Genomic DNA, 24177 nt, shown 5'->3' on the forward strand with positions numbered 1-24177 from the left:
GAGGCTGGCAGGGGGACTCCTCGGCAGGAATGACTGCCCCTCAGACTGAGGGGGGCGCCAGGTGCTCAGGCCCGAATGCCGCTGGGGGAAGAGCCTCAGTCTCCACGGTTGTCACATGACTTTATTATGAAGCCTCAGGCACAGCCCGGACAGAACACGAAGGGAACAGGACGCCGAGGGGCACCGCTGGCCAGTCCAGCCCTGCCCGCCGTCCTTGAGGAGCTCCGTCAGTCCTCAGGCAGGAGAGCAGTGTGCCTGCCAGGTGCCCCTCCGGGCCAGGCACCGACATCTCCTGGTCCAGAGCCAGCGCCGGCGGGATCTCCTACTCCAGGACCCTCTGCCCACAGGGCCGCACCAGGGCCTGGCCCTCTGCTGAGCACCCCGGGCTCACCAGGGCCGTCTCTGCCTCTCGTGGGAGGGCCGGCACAGCAGGGATGGACGGTGGGGACTGCGGGGGCTGCAGGGTCAGGGTTGGTGACGGGAAGCAGAGGCCCAGGCGGTGAGAATGAGAAATGCAGAGTCCCAGCCCAGAGGGAGGGACAGCGCGTGGGCAGCAGCACCCCAGGCTGTGGTGCGGCCTGAGGATGAGGAAGGCAAAGTGGTGGGAAGAGCCGCAGGCCCGGAGCCTGGGCACAGACCAGCAGAGCGCCCTCAGATGGCGGTGAATTTAATGGCAGTGCAGCTCGCAGCCCTCTCTCCGGGGCCAGCTCCCCTCCAGCGGACCAGGGCCAGCCCAGCAGGAGGCGTTAAACCCAGTCCCGACAGGAAGCACACACTGGCACGCACACACCGACACACATTCCCGGGACCAGCACGACACACGCACAAAGACCCCCTGCCTCTGCCAGAGCCCCATCCGAGGCCCTTCCCCAGACCCTGGCCGCCGAGGCGAGGAGGCGGCGGCCGTTAGACCTTGTGCAGCGTCTGCAGCAGGCTGTGGCGGGCGAAGGAGCAGGCCTCCAGGGCGCCGTTGGGCCTGCGGGGAGAGGCGCGGGGGGTCAGCTCAGGAGGCGGAGAGCGTGGGCCATTTCTGTGCTAGAAATGTGCCCGGCTCCCCCTTCCAATTCCACATGCCTTCTTTAAGTTAATTTTCATCATATACTTTCTTTAGCCCAGTGGATGCAAAGTATTATCCTTTCAGTATCTACATACTATGAGGCGAGTGAAACGTATGGGCTATCGATGTACTTTGCCTGCCACGTTCTCACTGAGTCTGCGGAGCTGTGTTCCTGAGCCGCCTCAGCGTGCTGACCGTGTGCCCTCAGCTCCCAGTTGTCCCCTATCTCCTCAGTCCCCCCAGCCCCTCTCCACTGCTGCCAGTGGGCGTATCTGCTGGTGTCCCTGCTTTTCTAAGATCCTCGCTTGATGCCACGCTGCTTCAGACTTCAAGGCCCTGATACTAGAATAAGCTGGGCTTACCTCTCCAGCCTCATCTCACTCTGTCCCACCCGGGACCCCAAATACCCAGATTCAGTTGGTGGTGACTTTTCAAAGGAGATGCACACGCGGGCGGGGGTGGCCCCATCCCACCCCTCCCGGCCCTTTCCCCCGAGGCACTGCACTCCCTTGCAGTGTGGCCGGTCAGAGCCCTTGGAGACAACCTTGGTTGGTCATAAGGGGAGACTGAGGCATGAGGCCTCCAGGAGGACAGGGGACACCCCCCCATTCATAGTGGCCCCAACAGGACTCGGAAGCTCTCCATTACTTGACTGGCCAGCACCCACCCGCCCCAGCGTGACCAGGCCCGTGGCCTCGGCTGCTGTGGCGGCTCCTGACTGACCGGTTCCCCTCTGGAAAACGGGTGCTACGTCCTCGGTCTCTCAAGGAGAGGCTTTGTCCCCGAGCCCTGTGTCCTCAGCTGGGCCCAGGGAGGCGGCCTCAGGAGCGGTGGTCAAACATGGATGCTAAGAGCCGGAGGCATGAGGCCCCACAGCTGAGGGCGGCCGCCGCGGACACTCACTTGGTCACGAACGCCTGCAGCAGGGGAGCGAGGGCCTTGGGGAAGTAGTCCTGCTGCACCATGTGGTTCAGTGCCATCAGGGGGCCGTACAGGTTGGCAATGGCCTTGACCTTGTCTTCACTCTGTAAGGGAAGCACACGGAGCAGCAGGTGAGCTTTGAGGTCCCCTGGGGGCCCAGGGTCTCCACCACCCAGTCCCCGCTCAGAAAGGCTCCCGGCCAAGGTGCCGAAGCAGAGCCAAGCCCGGGACGGTGTGGGTGGCAGGCCGGGCGGGACTCCTGTGGGACGGGGCGTGGAGCATGGCCAGAACACCCGCTGGTGCACCCCCATCACCTCCCCTCCTCCCAGCGCACCTTGAGCAGACCCCCCCCCCAGCGCACCTTGAGCAGACCCCCCCTCCCAGCGCACCTTGAGCAGCCCCCCCCCTCCTCCCAGCGCACCTTGAGCAGGTCCACCCCTCCTCCCAGCGCACCTTGAGCAGACCCCCCTCCTCCTCCCAGCGCACCTTGAGCAGCCCCCCCTCCTCCTCCCAGCGCACCTTGAGCAGGCCCCCCCTCCTCCTCCCAGCGCACCTTGAGCAGGCCCCGCCCCCCCCCCCCAGCGCACCTTGAGCAGACCCCCATCCCCCCCCCAGCGCACCTTGAGCAGCCCCCCTCCTCCTCCCAGCGCACCTTGAGCAGGCCCACCCCCCTCCTCCCAGCGCACCTTGAGCAGACCCCCCTCCCCCTCCTCCCAGCGCACCTTGAGCAGGCCCCCCCCCCCCCCCCTCCCAGCGCACCTTGAGCAGGCCCATGTGGATGAGGAGCCTGGTAAGGAAGATGTTGGGGTTGAAGGAGGAGGAGCTGAAGGCCTTCTTCATCAGGGCGTCTGCAAGGCAGAGCAGCGTGGGCAGAACGCCCACTGAGGCAAAGGCCTGGCCACGGGCCCAGGCGTCAGCCCCTCCTCCCGCCAGCCCTGCGAGGGGCAGCCGGCACCGGAGAGGCTGGCTCTACGGCTGTGACCCGCGGCCGCTCCTGTCCGGCCCCTCACGGGAAATGGGCTCGGGGACCGCGCCCCGCTGGGGTGGAGGTGAGGTAAGGGTTCAGCACTTTGTGGAGGGAGATGGACAGGGAGACGGGATGAGTGGCCGAGGGCCTGCGGAGACTGCTGTGGCCACTCGCGTCCGTGCTGGGTGCTCAGGGAAACCACGTGGGTAACCGTCCTCACCCACAGGGCTGGGCTCCCAGGGAGGAGACCCGCAGACTCCCCCCGGCTCTCACCCACCCACCCAGCCTGACTGCTCCGTGACCTCCCGCCTCCGTGCTGTCCGTTCCCGTGCTGCGCCCTCACACACAGGCCGTCCTCTCGCCTGCCTGCCTGCCAGGACCTGGACCCCAGACATGCTGACAGGTGGGAGGTTGGAGGGAACAGAACCAGGTGGGAGAGGGGAACTCATGACAGGGCTTGGGAGGGGGACCCGAGGTCCCGGAGAGGCTGGAACAGATACGAAGGGGGCAGGGACCCTCCAGGTGGAGAGGACGGGTGCCAAGGCTCTGCCTCACAGCCCTCCGCCGAGCGCGGTGCCCCCGGGCCCTGGGCTGGGGCCTGCTGGCCTCCTGAGCCCTAACTGCATAGAGCCGAGCGACCTGGGACAGGCCTCTGCCTCCCATGTACAAACCAGAGGCGCGCCTCCAGGAGAAGCCAGAGGAAGAGGTGGGAGGGCGGAGAGCAGCTGGTGCGGAGGGGGTCCCAGTGCCGGAAACACCCCTGCCTGGAGCAGGAAGAGGCAGGACCACCAGTCCCACGCCCACCTTACCTACTGCGTCCTGCACCGCCGTCCTCACAGTGGCCTCGTCCTTGAACACAGAGGACACCTTCAGGAAGGCGGAGACCACCTTCTCGGGGTCAGAGGTGTCAGTCTGAGGACACAGGAGACAGGCTGGTCAGCGAGGGCCGGAGCCCCGGTCCTGCCTGGCCCACACGGTCCCCGCAGAGCCGGCGTGGCCGGGCCAGGCAGGCGGCCAGGCAGGGTGAGTGACGCAGCCATCGTCACCGGTGACTGACCCTTCTCACGGTCTAACCTGACAACCCCTGGGCAGACCACACGCCCATGCAACCAAGTGACCTCAACTTTACCGACAACGAGAAAAGCAGAAACAGGCAAACGCCCAGAAACCAGGGCCTGCCTCCCTGCCCCATCTGCTCGCTGGCAAAGGGCACAGGAGCGTTTTACTGACAGGAAAACGGTGAACCGCAGCCGATGAAAAGGTGGGCCACACAGGTTTACGTTATATAATCTCACTTAGGAACAAACGAAACAAAAACAGTAAAACAAGAAAATCAGCCAAGCCAGGTGTGAGCCAGACCATTTAAAAAATATATATTTTCATTGATTTCAGAGAGGGAGAGAGAGAAAGATCAATGAGAAAGAATCACTGATCGGCTGCCTCCTGCACACCCCCTCCTGAGGCATGTTCCCTTGACCAGAATCAAACCCAGGACCCTTCAGTCCGCAGGCCCATGCTCTATCCACTGAGCCAAACCGGTTTTGGCCTGGTCCCAGACCAGCTAGAGCGAGTGAGCCCCTCTTCCGGTATTTGTCACTCGCCTTTGGGCCTCAGTTTCTCTCACCTGTACAGAGAGAGTAACAGGTCTCCATTTAATAAACCGTGCCCAGGTACCAGAGCAGTGCCCGGCGGACAGGAGGTGCCTGATAATCACCTCAGAATGAATGAGGGGACCCACTAACCAGCCAGCAAGTGAGGCCAGAGCAAGGGCAGCCTGCCAGCAATACACATGAGATGGATGGCCACAGAAGTCCTGGGCAGCAGATTGTTCTAGAAGCAACTGGTTCTACAGAACATGCAGAAGGAAGCCTAGGGCCAGTGTGTGCAAGAGAATACACCCCTCAATTCCAGTCGTCTGAAGTGCGGCCTCCTGCCTCCTGCCTGTAACAACGCCACACTCACTCACACGGCTCCGGCTAGGAGGAGCCCTGCCGCCCTTCCCGCTGTCCCCCTCCCAGCTCGTGCCCAGCTCGCCCCGCTCCTCCGGCGCTGCCCAGGCCGCTCGCTCACCTGCTGGGCTATCAGCACGGAGCTCTTGGGCCCCAGGCGCAGCAGCTTCTCGGGGGAGGGGAAGGCCAGGAAGGTGGAGACGTCGGCGGGCGGCGGGGAGGACAGCACGGGAGCCGGGTCCTGGGGGCAGCACAGGTAGCGCGGTGAGGTCTGAACCCAGGCTCCTCACCCGGAACACGTGCCCATGACCACTCAGAGTTGGGGTTCTTCCTGCCACTCATGTGCACGTCCCCAAAGGGCAGAGCCAGACACGGCTCCCAGCACTCCTGCCTCTGAGCTCGGGACAAGCCACCTCCCTCGGATCCCAAGGGCCTTTCAAGACCAAGTGGGTCCTCGCCATGACATGACATGGCCCAGAAATGACGCGGGAGGCATGTGGCCCCAACGTGGGCCCACCAGAACCAGACGGAGCCTGGTCCGAATGAGCACTGCCAGTGAGCACCAGTGTGCCCAGAGAAAAACTACACTGCCGAGCGCTGGCTGAAATGCTCCCCTAAAACTAGGAACGCCAAGTTCACAAGAGGAGGGGATCCTTGTCTAACCCAAGTCCTCCATGAGCTTTGTTTACTGGGGAACTGAGGGAGCAGGAACTCACCCCACTGTTGGGGTCCAGAATCTTCCTTGACGGGGTGGATGACTCCTCTCCTTGCTCTCCCTGCTGCGGCTCTTCCTCCTCCTCCTCCTCCTCCTCTTCCTCCTCCTCTTCGTCCTCCTCCTCCTCCTCTTCTTCTCCTTCCTCTTCCTCCTCCTCCTCCTCATCCTCATCTTCACCTTCATCATCACTGCAGAGGGGAGTTGGCTAAGGAGACCCTTCCAGCCCATGGCCATGTTGGCTCTGAGGCCCGGCTCTGAACCCACAGACCCAGCCGGGCAGCTGCTCTCAGGGCGGAGCCGGTCACTCACAGCTCAGCACCAGGGAAGCCCATGCTGAGACTCAGAGCTCGTCCCTGTCGAGAGGCCCCCAGACCCACAGGTACACAGGAAAGGAAGAGAACTCTCAGGGGCCCAGGGTCTGGCAGGAACACTGCCCAGGCTGAGTGCCCAGGGCCATGCCACCTATTATCTTGCTGACCGTAAGAAGCCCCAGCTTGGGGGGGCGGGGGTCCTGGCCCAAGGACAGCTGTTCTGTTTCCCTGGACCCTGAGCCTTGAGCCCATCGAGTCCCCACGTTCTAGCGACAGCAGTGGCTGAGGATGACAGAGAATGAAGCCAACTTGGAGGTTACAGGGGCGGAGGGAGAGGGTGCCATCTACTGAAGGAGGCCGCCCCTCCCATGCCTCCAGTGGGCTCTGCAAACTCAGAGCCCCACCCTCCTGCTTCGGTCCCGCCCTTTCTAGTCAGTCTCTGAGCAATGTGGAGCCCAGCCCCAGCGCCGCCCCAGCGCCACCCCAGCTCTGCTGGCTGCCCTGCCTTATCCGTGAGCATCAGACCAGCCGTCATACCCTCAGAGCTCTCAGCTCCCTGTTCTAGAGGGACACTCCCCAGCCCTCCTCCTCCCTCTGCTGAGCGTGCAATAACACCGTGACTGGACCCCCTGCCCCACTAGGATGAAGCGGCCCCTTCGCTGCCGTATTTTCACATCCCAGTGCTGAGCACGGCACCTGGTACCTACAGAGCCTCCGCCATGCTCATGAGGTGAATGAAATGAACGAGTCCCTAGGCGCCCAGAGCTCACCTGAGGGACGCCAGCACCTGGGCCATGTGGAAGCTGTCCAGAACCTCCTGGAGCTGCTCACAGCCTTCCTCCCCCAGGGCGTTGCCTGCTCGGGGGAGGGGAGAGGAAACCAGGGTCAGGGTCAGGGTCAGACCCACCGGCAGTACCGTGCCGAGGCCACCGCCGCTACTTACCATTGAGGTCCAGTTTCTCCAGCTCGGCCTTGTCTGCCACAGCCTCGGCCACGGACAGAGCAGCATCTCTCTTGATTTCACAGAACGACAAGTTCAGCTCCTAAAAATAGGAGGAAGGGGTAGTGGCCGGCAGAAACGTGGGTCAGAGAACCAGGTCCCACTGGGAACCTCCATTTCCCCAGGGGAGGGGGGCTCCGTCCCCAGATGGCCAGACCGCCACCAACAGAAATGCCATGTACCCAGGGATGTGCCAGGCACCCAGGATGTTATATACAGTCAACTACGACCCCATTTTAACAATTAAGAAACTGCCCAGCCGGCGTGGCTCAATGGTTGAGAGTTGACCGATGAACCAGGTGGTCACGGTTTGATTCCCGGTCAGGGCACATGCCTGGGTTGTAGGCATGATCCCCAGTAGGAGATATGCAGGGGCAGCCGATCGATGACTCACTCCCATTAAGAATGTTTCTGTCTCTCCCTCTCCCTTCCTCTCTGAACGCAATACAAATGTTGGGTTTTGTTCGTTTGTTTCTTTAAAATATATTTTATTGATTTTTTTACAGAGAGGAAAGGAGAGAGAGAGAGAGCCAGGAACATCAATGAGAAGGAAACATTGACCAGCCTCCTGCACACCCCCACTGGGGATGTGCCCACAACCAAGGTACATGCCCTTGACCGGAATCGAACCGGGGACCTTTCAGTCTGCAGAACAACGCTCTACCACTGAGCCAAACCGGTTTGGCTGTTCGTTTGCTTTTAAAGAAGAAACTGGCCCAAAGGGGAGAAGGCACTGGCACAGCGGCCCAGGGAGGATGCAGAACCCTGGTCTCCGCTCCAGACCCTCTGCCCCCCGCTGCCCCAGTGGGGACCCCGGCCCCGGCGGCACCTTCAGCTTGGGCAGGCCCCCGCGGACGGCGTCTGCGATGGCCACCGCGCCCTTGGAGCGCACCAGGCAGTCCCCAAAGTTGATCACCTGCACCTGCCGCAGGGTCTTCAGGGTCTGCGGGAGGAAGTGAGGGGTGAGGGTGCTGCTCACCCGCCCGAGCCGCCATCCGCCGGGCCCCGCCTCACCTTGGCCATGGCCACGGCGCCCTTCTCCGTGAAGGTGTTGTCATTCAGGTTGATGACGCGCAGCAGGGGGTTGATGGCCAGAGCCTGGGCCAGGGCGGTGATGCCGGGGTGGTTGATCCCATTCTGGGGCATGTGGACCTCCTCCAGAGTCCCTATGACCTTCGAGGGCAGGAAGGAGAGGGCGGAGAGGTGGGCCCTGGGTGCCAGCTGCAGGCCCACGCCGGTGACACCAGCTGGCGGGAGGCCGCACTGCACAGACACGGGGAGGAGCTGATGGGAACGTCTGGGCAGATCAGACCTCAAAGCGTGCTTTTGGACGTGGCTGCACTGAGCCTCTCCACAAGCTCACGAGGGAGACCTACCGGGATCAGGATCACCGCAAACAGAGACCAGGGATCAGAGGCTAAGTGACTGGCCCAGGGCCACACAGCTCTAACACAAGTTTCCTGGTAAGATGTCCTCCACTGAGAACCGTGGACTCTGGCTCAGCAGTCAGCCATGCCCTCCTGTGCGAACTGCAGCTCCCTGGCCTCTCTTCCCCGGCCCTCCCGCCCTCCTTACACGCATGTGCCACTCCTCTCGGGTCAGGAGGGGCTCCCCTGATGCACCGTGGAACCAAACCTGTGACACTCCACTCTCCCCGCCGGAACACGCTGTCTCCTTATCAGTTGCTATTTTCTTGGCAGGCTGGCCATTATGCATTCTACAGCTCTTGTTCCCCGCCTCCTCCCCAGCAGGTTTCCTGGTCCCCAGCCCAGTCCGGTGCTCTCCCTGTGCCCCAGAGCCCCCGAGGAAGTGGCTTGCTTAGGTGTCAGCTCTGCCCCAGAGCTGGGAGCACTCCCAGGACATGCAGAACCCACTCACCCCAAAAGCTTCTGCCAAGGCAGAGGCTCCGTCGTTCTCGAGACGGTTCCTGCCAGCCACGAAGACCTTGAGGGCCAGCGGCTTGCCCTGGGCACTGGACTTCCGGTAACACTCGGTCAGAGCGGCCGCCAGGATCTGTGGGGGAAGGTGAGAGGCGCAGGCCTAGGCAGGAGGCCTCTCCGGGAGGGCAGCAGTGCCACTGAGTGGGTCTTCCACGTCCGTGCCGCCCACGGTGGCGGGTACAGGGACAAAGAACCGCTCCAGCCCTGGCCGGGCAGCTCAGTTGGTTGGAGCATCATCCCAAAACACCAAGGTTTGCGGGTTCAATCCCCGGGCGGGGCACATTCAAGAAACAACCAATGAATGTATAAATAAGTGGAACAAATCAATTCTCTCTGTCTCTCAAAATGTTTTAAAAAGCTCAAACACTGAAGGGTCACCTCTCCCATGTGCCCAGCACCTATAACTTACAAAGAGCATCTACTGCTTCATGTGTGGTCCCACCACCCTGAGGTTAGCCTCATGGTAGATGGGGGACCAAGGCCCAGAGGGAGAGAGAGACCAACACCAAGTGGCCAACCTGAAGCCAGGGCCGGGATGGGTTCACCATTAACCCACTTTCCTGCCACAGCCCTCTCTCAGGCGGGGCCCTCAGGAGGCCCTTTCCAGCGGAAGCTACTCAGGCTCAGGGAAGGGCAGAAACGTTCCTATGGGGGCTAAGCAAGTGGCAGACTGGACAGGACCCAAACCTTCCAGTGTCTCTTCCACGCTCCCCGAGATCTAAGGGGAGCCGGCCAAGGAGACACGGCCCCACTGAGCCCGTCGGAGGCACCAGTGTCCAGGCAGCCACACAAAGCAGGGTCTCTGCTGCCTGGAGCAAAAACCGAACCCGTCTCTCCTGTCCTTGGGGTGGTGCCTGGAGCAGCTTCTCAGCAGAGTGAGGTGAGGGTGGGAAATGGGAGCATTTTACACGGATGAGTCTGGCTCCCCCAATACATCACACTCTGGGCAGGGCTGGGCCTGGTTTCTGTGGACTCAAATCTATTTAGGTCGTAACGCACCCCAAGCTTCTTCCCCCAGGCTGGGGGCGGGGTGGCTGGGACAGCAGGGGGCGTGGCCCTCGCTCCCCTCCCAGGGGGCAGGCCAACAGGCACCCTCTGCAGGGGAGGCCGCTCTGGTCCTCAGGACATTCAGCCTGGAGCCCTGCAGGCATCACACGGTTCTTCCTGCTGCTCTGACAGGGCCACGGGGATGAGCATTCAATCCACAGTATCCCCTGCCCTCGACCCAAGATCTCTAAGCCCAGGCCTGCGCATCTGAGAAGATGGGACAGCATCAGCCACTGTCACTGTGGCAGGAGAGTTACCGTTCTGCACATAACACATCCTCAAAGGGAAGGGGTCCTGGCTGCGGTCAGTTCCCGCACCCCAGCCCTGTTCCACTTTAGGTCAGAACGTGAGGGAGGCACTCAGTCCTTCTGGAATCTGGGCCTGAAGGAGCCAGAAGAGGTAAACAGCCTCCTCCCTCTGAGCTGCTCTTTCTAGCGGGCTGACCAGCGGGGGGGGGGGGGGGGGGGGGGAGCACCGGGCCCCAGGAACAAGGGCGGCTGCGCCGTCTCCTTCCGGGCTCCTTCCCCGCATGCACAGCCAGGCTCACGAGGCTCTGCCCACTGTTCTGAGGCACAGCAGGCCCAGGGACACCCAAAGCCCTGCGTTTGGCAGAGCCAGCAAGTCGGAGCACATATGCAATACTGCACGTGTTGCCAAGCAACACAAGAATTGGGATGGTTGCTTGGCAACCCCACCCTCACGAACTCCATCTCCTCTCCCACTGGCCACAGGCTGCCACCTTTGAGGCCTTTCTCCTTTGAAGAGAAAAACGGGCCAAACCCAGAGGGAGGGTGGCCAGGGCACACTGCAGGTGAAGGCAAGTGCAGCAGGGGCTGGGCAGGGAGGGGTGGAGAGCAGAGGGACGTGAGGGCCCGCACCCACCTTGCCACCACCGATGCCCATGCCACAGTTGTTGAGCTTGAGCTCGTGCAGGGTGAAGCAGGCGGAACTCTTCAGCAGGGCCTCGAAGCCTCGCACGCCGTCAGGCCCGAAGGCATTGTCGCTCAGGTCCAGCTCCACCAGCTGCGCCCCCGCGGTGATGAGGCCCTCCCCTAGTGAGATCTGGGCAGAGGGAGGGCATGTCAGAGGCCCACCAGGTGCTGCTTCTGTGCCAGGGGCACTCGGGCTGCTGAGAGCCGGCAGAGGGCTCCCGATTCTGCTGGGGAGCGGGGCTTGGTGCATGTCATGTGGTCAGGGAAGGCTCCCTGCAGAAGGTAACATGTGAACTCAGTCTGCATGAGAATCAGCCAATCAAACACGAGATTCCAGGCAGCAGAAAAAGCATGAGCAGAGCTGAAACCGGTTTGGATCAGTGGTTAGAGCGTCGGCCTGCAGACTGAAAGGTCTCAGGTTCGATTCCGGTCAAAGGCATGTGCATTGGTTGCGGGCACATCCCCGATGGGGGGTGTGCAGGAGGCAGCTGGTCGATATCTCTCTCTCTCCGATGTTTCTAGCTCTCTATCCCTCTCCCTTCCTCTCTGTAAAAAAAAAAAAAAAAAAAAAAAAAAAAAAAAAAGCATGAGCAGAGACATAAGCACAAAGCAGATGTGTGCCCGGGGCAACAGCTGGTAGATTCCAGAGAGGCTGAGGCTAGAAGGAAATTGGGTTTTGCTAGAAAGAGAGTGAGGCATCAGATCAGGCAAGGGCCTTGAAGGCCAGGCCAAGAACTGCGAACTTGAGACCGAGAGCAATGGGCTTTGAGGTGGGTGAGGGGTGTGGAAGGAACAGCCCCCCAACCTGAGGAGGGCAGGTGAGGGGCAGACGGAGGCTGGAGGCAAGTGCCCACCAGGAGTGAGACAGCAGTCTAGGGCCCAGGAGGAGGCTGCTGGCCAGTGCGCTGGGAGACGGAGAGGAAACCGAAGCCTCTGCCCAGGACCAGAGGTGGAGATAGATGCCGGCAATCCTGGGGCCCTCCAGCCACGGGGTGCTGCAGTGCCCGGAGAAATGGGGCAGAATGAGGCTGGGCAAAGATCAGGGAAGGGGGTGGGCAGACATTGCCTCTGGCTGCCCCAGCCACAGGAGGAGGCCCGGCCCTAAGAATCTGCCCCAACTTACCTCTCGCCCCCAAGCAATCAGAGCTGCTCAAACCCTCTGAGCCGGCCCCCCTTCCCTCTGTGTCAGCATCCCAGTCACCCACAGGACATCTTAGCCTCCAGAAGGTGTTAGACCAAGGCCTGGGAATGGCCGGAGGGGCCTGTGCCGGAGGGGAGAGGCCTGGGATGGGCGGGGGTCTGTGCCGGAGGGGAGAGGCCTGGGATGGCCGGGGGGCTGTGCCGGAGGGGAGAGGCCTGGGATGGCCGGGGGGCTGTGCCGGAGGGGAGAGGCCTGGGGTGGCCGGGGGGGGGGGGGGGGGGGAGAGGCTGGGATGGCGGGGGGGGGGGGGGGGGAGGGGGATGCCTCGGCCGCTCACTTACCAGGGCTGGTGGGATCTCAGACCGCAGCCGCCCCGTGAACATGTCGCTCCAGTGGCACCGCTTTGGAGGAAGAAGGAAGGAGGAGGAAGAAGAGTTAGCTGAGACCTCACCTCAGCTAGGACAGCACAAGGAAGTTCCTCCTTTTGAGTCTCTCTTCGCCCTCCTGCCCCTCAGGAGGCAGCTCACCACTCGCCTGCCTTCTGAGCAAAGGAGCACCCTCAGGCTCAGGGCCTCTGGGTGGCCTCGTGGGTTGGGACACCTGTGGATTGTGTGTGTGAAGTGTCCCAGACAGGATAACACGCCCCCATTTACAGGAGGGACCGGGTGTGCTTTTCAATTACTTCAGTGAGCTGGTTTCGAGGAAATACAGGCAGGTGGCACAGAAGTGGTGGCCACGGCACCGGTCTTATGCTGGCCAGCAGTTTAGTCGCCACGCATGGGCACACCCTCCCCTCCCACTCTGGCCGCTGAGTCCACCTAGAATATCACTGGCATTCCGGCCTTTCCTGACCACACCTGGCAATGCTGAGGCATGGTTCTGATTCTGACTTAACGGACCCCAGGATCAGAGCCCAGGCCCCACAATCCCCATCTCTGACTTTGAAAAAGGTTTCAGGCCCACAATCTCAGGTGGCAGCAGAGCAGTTAGGGGGCTGGGCTAACATCTGGGCTCCAATCCCCAAAGGTATAACTGTGGGCCACACTCTCCTCGGTCACAGCCTAACTTGTAAACATGTCACAAGGAGAGAGAACATCTCCATCAGCATGTGCCCGGAGCACAGTGGCCATCAATGGTAGCGGTCCCCCGCCCCTGCCGCAGCCCCGAGCTCCCTCCTGCAGAAGCAGGCCCGGGTGCCGGGCGGTGGCTCAGGCTCTGGGCTGCAGGGACAAGACGCACGCAGCGCTGCCCCTGGCCGAGCTCCCATGACACGAGCCTGCCCCTGGCCATCACACCTCTCCGGGAGGAAGGCTTTTCAGGAAGGAGCCGGGCTCACTGAGCTCAGTGCAAGGCCACGTCCTGCAAGGAGGTGGTGCTGGGGCTTGAAGCCAGGCCCTTGGTGCCAAAGCTCAGCTCCTGCAGAGCCTCCAGGCCCAGGCCCAGGCCCAGGCTGCATCTGCTCCGTTCCCTTCCTGACCGGCCACTGGCCACCAGCAGGGCTAAACTCTTCTGCAGGAAAATATCTGGCTTCTGCTCAAGGGCCTCCAGGCAGGAGAGCAGACACAAGCACTGCCCGGCTGCTCACCCGGCCGTGACCTCCTGAGCAAACCAGCCCAGCCCTCACTAGAAAGTCACTCCGCTTCTCTCTGGCCCCAGCCCTCGTGCCCTCCTCTCCCCAAGCTCAGGGAGGAGCACTGGACGCAGGAGTGCGAACTGCACTCAGCAGCAGGAGGAACCCGGCCATTAGCCCCGGAGCCTCCGTTCCCCGGACGTACGGAGTGGACACTCTTCATCACCTGGTGGCTGTGAGGACTCGGTGACCGTGCAGCGGAGGCCAGCCTGAGGCCAGCCCGAGCCCAGCCGTGTATGAACTAAGCCGTTCCGCCTGCCAAGCAGGGCCTTTCCCCCGGACTCTGGGGGCTTTGCTACACTCACACATGCCGGTCCCGGCAAACAAGAGCACCGGCATCTTCCGGACGATTGGAACGTGGTAACCCACGTTCCCCAAAGAGCATCCTGAAGTACTGGCGTCCAGCGGCACCCACTTTGGGGTGCACTAGGAGGGTCACCCCTTTGATCTAGCCCATAAGAGGCTGCCAATCAGCTGTGAGGAGGGCAGGCAGCCGGCATCCAAGCTAAGGCCGGGCCATTTCTCCTCTACGGGGCGGGCAGGGCAGCCTTTGCTTGGAGCAGCTGAGCGTTTGTGAAAGCAGGGAGGTTCTCCAGCCAGTTCTGTGCCCTTCCCTCCTCACAGGCGCCAGAGCTGCCGTGCAGGCGTCCAGCTCTGCTCCTCCCTTTATCTTCACACATGCGGCCCAATAAGCCCCGCTGCACTCCCAACACATTCTCCGTGTCGCCGCTGGAGGACCCGAACGAACACAGCAGGCAGGGGCAGGGCCCTGGCCGGTGCCCAGTGCTCTGGGGAAGCCAGAGGCGGGAGCTGGTTGTGGGCCTGAGTGGAAGCTCATCCCCAGCCGGTCCCCTTGGGGCAGTTCGTCCCCCTGCGGGGCTCACCTTCAACTCCGACTTCTTCTCCAAGGCCTTGGCGATCACCCTGGCGGCCTCCACGCCCACCGTGTTGCCCTCCAGGCGCAGAGCCTCCAAGCCGTCAAAGTCTTCAATCTCTTTAATCACATCCTTGGCTGCCCGGGACCAGAGAAGAGAATCTTACTTTTGGAATCACAAACAGTGAGGCAGGAGAGCCCAGACACTACCTTGTCACTCAAGTTCCTACAGCTATGTCGTGCCTGCCGTGTGCCAGGCCCTGGCTCACAGAGAACATCACCAGGCTCGCAGTCTGGCAGGGGACACAGCCACCCGACCACTTTTCTGTGACAGGCGTTAGAACAAGGCGTGTGGGGACCGGTCTGGGAGCAAGGGAAAGACCAACTGGCTGCTTGAGGCAAAGGAAGAGCTTGGGACACCTAGTGGGTGGTGTGCATGGAGCCTCCAGGACAGGGGGCACCAGGCCACGGGGGAAAATGGCACCAAGTCAGAGGGCCAGCAGTTCAAGGCTTGAAGGCTTTGGAGTGTTCCGTTATCCATGGCTGGGGTGTTCATTACTGTGCTGTTTATGATGATGAAAAATTCCACACAACCAACAGCAGACAGCCGACAGGCTGATAGGTAATTCATTGGAACACACTTATGAATGGTGACACAGGCGTCTGACTTAGAAAACATTCATGTTAGATGGTAAGTAAAAAATGAGGTTATTCCACGATATTTGGTCTGATAACACCTTAAAAATGTTACTTCTATTCTCTCTCGGATGAGCCTATGAGTATACAAACAAACATACACATTCGTACAGCGAGGTCCAGAAAGATAGAAACCGAATGTTAAAGCAGTTATGTCTAGGTGATGGTTATAATAAGTGATTCAGGTTATAAAGTAGCTTTTAAAATATCTGTAATATGATCATAATTGTTTTTTAAAAAAAGAAAAAGGGCCCTGACCAGTTTTGCTCAGTGGATAGAGCGTTGGCCTGGGGACTCAAAGGTCCCAGGTTCGATTCTGGTCAAGGGCATGTACCTTGGTGGCGGGCACATCACCAGTAGGAGGTGTGCAGGAGGCAGCTGATAGATGTTTCTCTCTCATCGATGTTTCTAACTCTCTAGCCCTCTCCCTTCCTCTCTGTAAAAAATCAAAAAGGAATTCAGCCATGTTTAGGAAAAACACACACACAACAAATGACTTAAAAAATGTACAAAAATTAACAGTAGTTATATCCCTGGGCTGTGTGATAATTAAGTTACTGAGTTTTTTTCCTTCTTCCAATGTTTCTATATTCTATAATGTGCATGTATTAACTTTACAATCTGAACAAAACACACCAGTTACATGAAACCAATAGTAGAGAACAGATGGAGATGTATATATGGGAGATAAAAGTTTGAACTTGACCTTCCAGGTTACAAAACCCACACAGAGTCTTAAAAAAATAAATAAATAGATAGATAGATAGATAAATAAATAAATAAATAAAATATATATATATAATTGATTTTTTTATAGAGAGGAAGGGAGGAGAGGGATAGAGAGAAACATCGATGAGAGAACATCGACCAGCTGCCTCCTGCACACCCCCTACTGGGGATGTGCCCGCAACCAAGGTACATGCCTTTGACCGGAATTGAACCTGGGACCTTTAGTCCACAGGCCAATAACACTCTATCCACTGAGCCAAACCTGTTAGAGTCCACAGAGGTCTTGAGAAAGGCTTTAACTTTCGACCTCTAAGGGGTCCCTTCGGAGCTGTCCAAGCTGGGGACCTCTGTACAGCCCTGCCTCCCTCCGCCTCCCCTCTGCCGCACGTCCTCAGAAGCCCTTGGTAAGCTCCCAACAGGCAGCACAGCCCACCTCCTATGGAGCCCGCTGCAATGGTACCCCGTCTCACGAACTTAACACCGTCTTCCCACTGGGTCATGAGGAAAGGGGCTCGCCTGCCTCTGCTCACTACTCATACGGATGAATACTTAATTTTACACACACTGACTCCTATGTTCCCCACAGCCTCTAATGAGGTGGCTACTGTCACATCTGCTTTACGTGAACGTATTCAGACACCGAGGGGAAGTGAATGCCTACAAGGTCACACTGCTAGGAGAGGAATGACTCGGCATTCACTTCCCACTTCTCACAGGGAGGCGACAGGTATGGGCCTCCACTCAAAGAGGAAGCTGAGGGTTCACGGGTGAAGCAACATTGCTCAGGAGCTCAGGAAACCAGCAGGGCTGCACTTCAGACTGCTTTTCCAAACCGAGCCTACATGCTCCCCCTTTACCCTGTACCCTTGCCTCTGCGCACAACCATGGACTTCAAGCAGCCCCAGCAGAGATGCCCCTTTACCCCTCCCTTCCTGCCCCCCTCCTGGCGGCTGCTCCGGAGCGAGCAGCCGTGCAGGGGCTGAATGCCTGCTCCAGAGGGAAATGCCCCTTAGCACCCAGGGCCTGGCAGGTCAGGCCTGTCTATGCCGCCCGGGAAAGCACGGCGGCATAGAGGCCAGGGCGCCAGGCAGACCGCCTCTGCTGCCTGAGTGACCCAAGCACAGACACAGGTGCTGTGCTTTCCAGACCAACCGCGGAAGTGAATGCACCAAAACAGGAAGAGCAGGGACAGGAGGCAGTGGGGGTCGCACACGTGAGTTGCCCTCTCACTTGGTTTCCAATCCAAATGGAGTTACACCTAACTTAAAACCAGATCAGAGCCAAAACCGGTTTGGCTCAGTGGCTAGAATGTTGGTCTGCAGACTGAAAGGTCCCAGGTTCGATTCCAGTCAAGGGCATGTACTTTGGTTGCCAGCACATCCCCAGAAGGGGTGTGCAAGAGGCAGCTGATTGATGATTCTCTCTCATCAATGTTTCTAACTCTCTATCCCTCTCTTTTCCTCTCTGTAAAAAAACTAATAAAATATATTAAAAACTAAATGAATTAAAAACAAACACAAAACAACAGATCAGAAATGGGCCCCAAACATCCCTAAATGACCAGCAGTCACGTGGCTGTGTGGCGGGGGGTTTCTCTTCTCAGCCTCTGGGACAAAGTAACAAGTTCCGGGTTAATTCCTCTGCCACATGAAGCAGGAAGGCCTTTCTCTGGTCCTTAAATGACTTCCTGGGGAGAAAAGGGCCTGACCGAATAACCATCAGACACCCGGCCCCCTTGCACAGGCCCTCGCCCACCCTGTCCACGCGGGCTCACTCCCAGCCAAGACAGAGCCCTTTCTGGGTCCAAGATGAGGCTCCTCGCCCAGCATCCAGGGCCTCTGCCCTGGGCTCCTGTGGGACTCTGGCTTTTCTCCCAGCCCGCCCTGTGTCCCAGGGCGGTGTCTAGCTCGCGTGTTTCTCCCAGCCTGCAGTGCTCTCTCCTTAAATCTTCCCTCCAGGACAAATGCCGCTCATCCACAGGGACTTCCTGGACCTCCTGCCCTCAGTGGTCCCTGTCCCCCACATGCTCCCCTGCGCCTCCCATGCAGGTCAGTAATTTCACCTTCTGCCTCCTGCTCAGTACCCATTCCCGTTCCACACGATGAGCTCCTCGGAGGCTGGGGTGGGAGCTGGGCATCCTTAGTGACCTCCTAGCTGGGAGGCAGCATGTCCAGCCCGTGCTGGGAAGTGTTGGCTATCTGCACAGATGTCAGGGCCACAGGAACCTGAGCTCCAATCCAGCTGCACTACTCAGAGCTGTGCCCTCCAGTAATCAGACCACCTCCCTGAGCCCTCTTGGAGATGAAGCCTACTTCCAGGGCTTTTGTGAGATAAACTTAAGACTCTGCCTGACACTGTGCTCAGTGAAGAGCGTTTAACACAAATGCACGTAGACCGCACTGAGCTGAACGTCCGCGGAGAAGCAGAGAACAGGACGCAGCCGGGCCTCTCAACATCCTGGCTCCACTTAGCCGCTGTATGACCTTGGGCAAGTTATTTAAGTTTCCAAAGTCCTTTTCCCTTATTTATAAAACAGCAACATTTGTATCTCAGGGTGATGCAAGAATCAAAAGTAACAAAAACACAGGGAGGCACTCTGTAAATCCTGATCTTTGAACACAATTTCCCTGTCATTAAGCAACGTGTTACAGATACGAAGGCTCTTTGTTGACGTATTCCTAGTGTTCCAAGCAAGTTCTTAGACATTAACCTAGGTTATCATTGTAAATTTCCGGAGTTTGATTCACTTTTTTCCAGTGTTTCAAGCTCATTCATTGTGAATTCCAAGTGTTTAAACAGCGTTTTTACATATATACCAGCACTTTAAATAACAATTACCATTTGAAAGACTATCCTACCTTTCACAGTGCTTTGAATACAAATTCTCAGTATTTCAACATTCAGTAGAGATGTGAAGGTTCTAAAACGTATTCCAAGTGTTTCACAAACACTCTTACACATTCCCCTGGTCTGTTATTTTGAGCTCTGAGAGTTTTAACATTTTAATACAGGTATCATACCAGATTTTTAAAAGTACATTATTACTACTTTGAACACTAGCCTAACTAGCATTTTGATTTCTTAGTGTTTTAAATACTCTCTTACTATTACATAGCACTATGAGAATGAATTTTTAATTGTTTCACCAACTTTTTTCCAAAAACGCCAACTCATTTTGAAGGGGAAGAAAATACATGAACAGTGTCGCACTCAGTTCTCAGCTCTGTGAATCCGACTGGGAGTGCGCAGCACCCTGCTCCCAGCAGCCAAAGACTAAAGCTTCTCTGACAGGCGAGGGCAAGCCGGCCGCGCACACTCCGACCAGTTTCCTGGTTGGGCCAGAAGTACCAACAGGGCGCCTTCACTTCCAGCCCCCAGGGGACTCAGGGATGGTCAGTGCCAGGGGTGGAGACGGTCTGCATTCCGATTCCTAGTTCTCTCCCGTCCTCGTGCCTGCACACAGGCAGGGACGGCCATCCGGCCTCGGGGAGACTCAGCTGCATCCACCAGACCCCCCGAGAGGGACCAGACTGTTTTAATGCAGCGCCAGGAGGGAGGGCCTCAGCTCTGGGGAGGGTGGCAGGTATTCCCAGACCATGGGGATCATGGGGGTAAGGTGGGGGTGAATCTAAAGTAAGAAGTTAGCAACTACACCTTGGGACGCCACAAACTGTGGTCTCTCACTGCCTCTGTTCCCCCAAGAGATAAAGGGGCTCTCCCCCCCGCCAGCCTGATCCGTCATGGCAGGAATGCCCACCGCAAACATGAAGACCGGCAGAAACCTGTTTGGCTCAGTGGATAGAGCATCGACCTACGGACTAAAGGGTCCGGGTTCGAATCCGGTCAAGGGCATGTACCTTGGTTGCGGGCACATCCCCAGTAGGGGGTGTGCAGGAGGCAGCTGATTGATGATTCTCTCTCATCGATGTTTCTAACTCTCTCTCCCTCTCTCTTCCTCTCTGTAAAAAAGCAATAAAATATATTTAAAAAAACACAAAAAACATGGAGACCAGCAGGGAAGCCTGTGCATGCTCAAGGGCAAGTCACCTTTGAGCCTCACTGTTGGATGGGCCCAGTGACACTCTCAGAGCTGCAGGGACAAAATGTGACCATGTAGCTAACTGAGCCTGACCACCAGGAAGAGTGAGCACTATCCCACACTCCCTCCTCCCCGGGTCAGCCCCGCTCCCCTCCCCCAGGAACTCACCATCTTCTGCAGTGTTGAGTTTGAGGCTCTTGCCCTTGAAACTCAGCTGTCCCCCAGCCACCTGGGTTTTGGCTAGCGTCTCTGCCAACTTGGCAATGTCTTCAGAGGCCATGCTGGACACACTGGCGGGCTCCCCCAGAAACCTGCAAACTGAGGTGACCAAAGTTTCACTGAGAGAGAGGAGGCTCATTTCCAGAGAGCATCACAGCGCTGCACTTACTAATCATCATAAGCAAGCTATGTTACCAAGTCAATCCAAGTCATAGGTATACACAAGTCTGCAGGATATCACTGATGTGATGAGTTTTGTGTTTTAAATAAAATCTTTAAATGGTAGGAAACAATTCAATTTGGGAGAACGGTACTCTGTAATAAGATGGAGAATGGCTATGATGCAAGAATCACAAGTGACCACATCAGGTTCACTGGTTAGTCGGTGGCAGACCACTGAGAAGCAACATCACATTTTTGGCAGCCAAGCATTTTTCTTTTACAAGATGACAAAGAATGATATTTTACTGCCCTCTTTAGTGGCGATGGTGGCTGACATTACTATGCCCTATAAACATGCATGTATTTTTTTTGGGGGGGGGGAGGGGGGACCCAAACAAACATACTTCATCTCTATTTTTAAAGTAATGATAGCTACAACGAATGAGAAGGTAGCTGAGACCCATGTTATGGAGAGAATGTTTTCATATTTAATGTTTGTAATTATTTTCTTTTATTTTTTATGTTATTCTTTACTTTTTATTTAATATACTGTGGTGACACTGGTTAACAAAATTACAGGTTTCAGTGCACAGTTCTACAATACATCACCTGTACACTGTATTGTGTGTTCATGACCCCGCATTGTTTCCTTCCATCAACTCCTTGTAAAGAGTCTGCCCCTCACCCCTCCTTGTAATTATTTTCATTATAATGTAATTTATTGCTAAACCTAATGTTATTGTAAAACTCTAGCTTCTGTATAATTTTAAAACTGTACCTGAATAGCTGAAACAAAATTTTGTAACTTGTTTTAAAATCTCTCAAATGAAATCTTTAGATCATTTTTTTTGTTAAAAAATTAAAATGTGCCCTGGCTGGTGTGCTCAATGGTTAGTGTTGTTGGCCCTCACACTGAAGGTTTACAGGTCTGATTCCCAGTCGAGGCCATTACCTGGGTTGCAGGTTTGATTCCTGTCCCCAGACTCCGGTCTGGGCACATTCTTGGGGACAACCAATCTATGTCTCTCTCTCACATCCATGTTTCTCTCTCTCTCTCTCTCCATCCCTCCTTCCTCCCTTAAAAAAAAAAGGGAAAATATATTCTTATGTGAGGATTAACCAAAGTAATAATAATAATAGTAATAATAATAATAATAATAATAATAAATGCTACATATAAGAGACAGAGGGAGGGAGAAAAGGAGGGGGGAGGAACTCCTGGGTCCCTGGCTGGGGAGAACCCAAATGCCCCGCTGGGACACCTGGCAAAGCCCTGTGAGCTGCCCATTTCCTGGGCCCCGTGAGAGGCAGTTAAGTCCAGACCCATGGCGGTAAGGAGTCTGCCCCAGGCACACACCTGCCTGATCATCTTGGCTACTTCCTGTCTGAGGGCCCCACTCCTCAAACAGGACACAGAAGGCTACAGGATCCAGGTCATCCATCCCGGAGGATGCCCCACCACCCACGCTGGCATGACTCTGGGGGTGGGGCACAGCGGTCAGCCCACTGCACATCTGGTTTCAGCCTTGGCCAGGGGACCAGGCAGCCCACGTGGTCAGACCTCAGGGGTTCCTAGGACACCGGGGTCCCTACATCACAACAGCCAAGCCGCCATCACAATAGACCAGGGGCAGGGCTGCCAGCATGGAGTCCAGCACTCAGAAAGGACCACTCCTTTCTCCAGAGGAAATGGCAGGTACTCAGGGGAGATCAAGGCAGACGGATACGGGGGACAGAACTGCTACCATCAGGATGGCTTCCTCACCCAATCTATTCCCCTTCAAGATAGCTCCCCATCGTCTCACTCCCCTGGCTTCCTCTGGGCCTCACAGCCAGCTTCCCACCCGCTCTCCTGATCTTAGCCCTCATCGCCCTGGTCTGCCCTTTTTCTTTTTTCTTTTTTAAGAGAGAAGAAAGGAAAGAGAAACATCGATTTATTATTTCACTTATTTATGCCTTCATCGGCTGGTTGTTATTGTGTGCCCTGACTGGAGATCGAACCTACAACCTTGGAGTATTGGGACGATGCTCTAACCAACTGAGCTACCCAGCCAGGGCCTGTCTGTTCTTATCAATAAGCATGAATTATTCTTCTGGGGAAGGAGGCATCCGTCCATTCATTCATGCAACATTCCTGAGTACAACTGTGTGCCGGACACTGTCCCAGGTACCGGCAGTGAATGATGAAAAAAACCCTGCACATGTTCTATACGAGATATTTAGTATCTTTAACAAGATACTCAGTGCCTGAAGAAAAATAAACAGAAAAGGAGGCGGGTAAAGAATTGTTTGGGTGTGTGTGTGCCTGCCCAATTTCAAGTAGAATAGTTAGAGAACTTATTAGGAAAGAAAGACTTGGAGGAAGAACATTCTTGCAAATGCAACTGCTTTTCTGGGGGGGCTTCAAGGGGGCCACGGAGGCTGGGGTACAGAGAGCGGGGAAGGAGGTGAGAACCGGGGAAAGAAAATGAACCGAGGCCCAAGCCACAAAGGTCATTTTCAGAGCCGTGGCTTTTTTCATTCTGAGTGGCACGGGAGCCGCCGGGAGGCACCCGGCAGAGGAGAGGGGTGACCTGACACGATCTGCGGGGCGTTTGGAAAGGGCTCCAACGGCGGTTTGAAACGGAGTAAACATCAGCCTGAAACCCCACCACCTCTGGCGGTTCTGCGAGGGAACCACTTGGGGATAGAAAAATGGTGATGAGGCCCCCAAAGGCAACAGGCACCCAGAACTTAGCAGCTGGAGGAGAGCCCACCGTTCAGCCTGGTGTGTACACACACACACACACACACACACACACACACACGCACGCACACACACGATCCACCCCAAGCACAGAGAGGTGCGTTAATCTGTCCGAAGACAAACAGTAAACACAGACAGTCCTCCGCCTCCACGCTCTCCGGTGCGCGTCCGTGGCCGGGGAGGCGCTGTGACTCAGGCGGGGCCCCGGGCGGCGGGCGTGGGTGCGCGGAGGCGCCGGCGCGGGCCGCGGTGACAGGCGGCGGCGCGGGAGCCGCCCCCGGGGCCCGGAGGACGCGCACCGCCCCCGGTGACACCGACGCCGACAGGAAACGCCGGGGCGGCCGGGCGAGCCTCAGTTTCCCCCCTCGTGAGAGGGGCCAGCACCTCCCTCCCAGCCGCTCCGCGCTCCGCCCTGGAAGGCGCCGGGGAGAACCCGCTCCGGAGGCCCCCACCTTCCACGTCCAGTTCCGGGGACGCGCCACCCCCCACCCCACCCCACCCACCCCGGCAGGTGACGGGAAAGGAAGGGGACCCGACTGTACCGTAAACAGCCGGCGCCGCCGCGCGCGGAGCCCCGAGCGGCGCGCACCCGGCCGGAGCGAGGACGGATGGCGGCCCGGCAGCGCGGCTCGGCGTCGCCGCCTCCGAGTCCTGCGGTCCCGATGCCCAGCCCGTCCGCCCGCCCGTCCGTTCTCCTGACGGTCCTCCCCGCTCGACACCACCTGCTCGCCGCACGGCGGAGGATGATGGCGGAGGAGGATTTTGAAAGCCGGCAGTTTCTTTCCTTCGATTTGATTTGTCCGAGGCCCTGACGGCTTCCCCGGCCCCCGCGCGAGTGGCCTTTCGGGAGTGGTAGTCCAGTTCTCCCGCTTGGGGCGCGGCAGAGGGCGGCCGCAAACTACCAGTCCCGTGATGCAACGCGCCCAGAGCGCCCGCCGCTGGCGCCCTCTCGGCCCTCCCTTTTTAGCTTCTGGCTCTTTCTGCGGGAGACCACAGGGCGGCGTTAAGACGGGAGCGCCCCGGAAGACTACAATTCCCTGAATGCTTTGCGGCCTAGCATCCCCGCCCTTCCGGAAAGGTGCAAATTCACTTAACAAAGCCG

At 57.8% G+C, this 24177-nt stretch overlaps 1 protein-coding gene across 1 annotated transcript; it reads right to left on the reverse strand.

Annotated features, from left to right (window-relative positions):
- Positions 1 to 106: 106 nt before the first annotated feature.
- On the reverse strand, positions 107 to 23817 carry RANGAP1 (Ran GTPase activating protein 1). Its single transcript, XM_084879103.1, has 16 exons — positions 23618 to 23817; positions 20117 to 20266; positions 14495 to 14622; positions 12322 to 12381; positions 10790 to 10969; positions 8799 to 8933; positions 7935 to 8093; positions 7750 to 7863; positions 6864 to 6963; positions 6691 to 6775; positions 5611 to 5797; positions 5016 to 5135; positions 3755 to 3857; positions 2738 to 2826; positions 1961 to 2082; positions 107 to 976 (listed from the first exon to the last, which is right to left on the reverse strand). The coding sequence occupies exons 2-16, from the start codon at positions 20226 to 20228 to the stop codon at positions 907 to 909; spliced, it is 1764 nt and encodes a 587-aa protein (XP_084735229.1). The 5' UTR covers positions 20229 to 20266; positions 23618 to 23817; the 3' UTR covers positions 107 to 906.
- Positions 23818 to 24177: the final 360 nt, after the last annotated feature.

This window comes from Pipistrellus hanaki (genome assembly GCF_964339955.1).
Source record: "Pipistrellus hanaki genome assembly, chromosome: 3".
Taxonomy (NCBI): domain Eukaryota; kingdom Metazoa; phylum Chordata; class Mammalia; order Chiroptera; family Vespertilionidae; genus Pipistrellus; species Pipistrellus hanaki.

Bases quoted from the DNA above. Each gene is read 5' to 3' on its own strand.
- RANGAP1 (XM_084879103.1), bottom strand. From the start codon at position 20,228: ATGGCCTCTGAAGACATTGCCAAGTTGGCAGAGACGCTAGCCAAAACC. The intron at 7,864-7,934 runs GTGAGGCGGGGC...TTCCTCCCGCAG, and splicing joins GCGCCGTGGCCATGGCCAAG to ACCCTGAAGACCCTGCGGCA. The intron at 5,136-5,610 runs GTGAGTTCCTGC...TGCTGCCCCCAG, and splicing joins TTCTGGACCCCAACAGTGGG to GACCCGGCTCCCGTGCTGTC.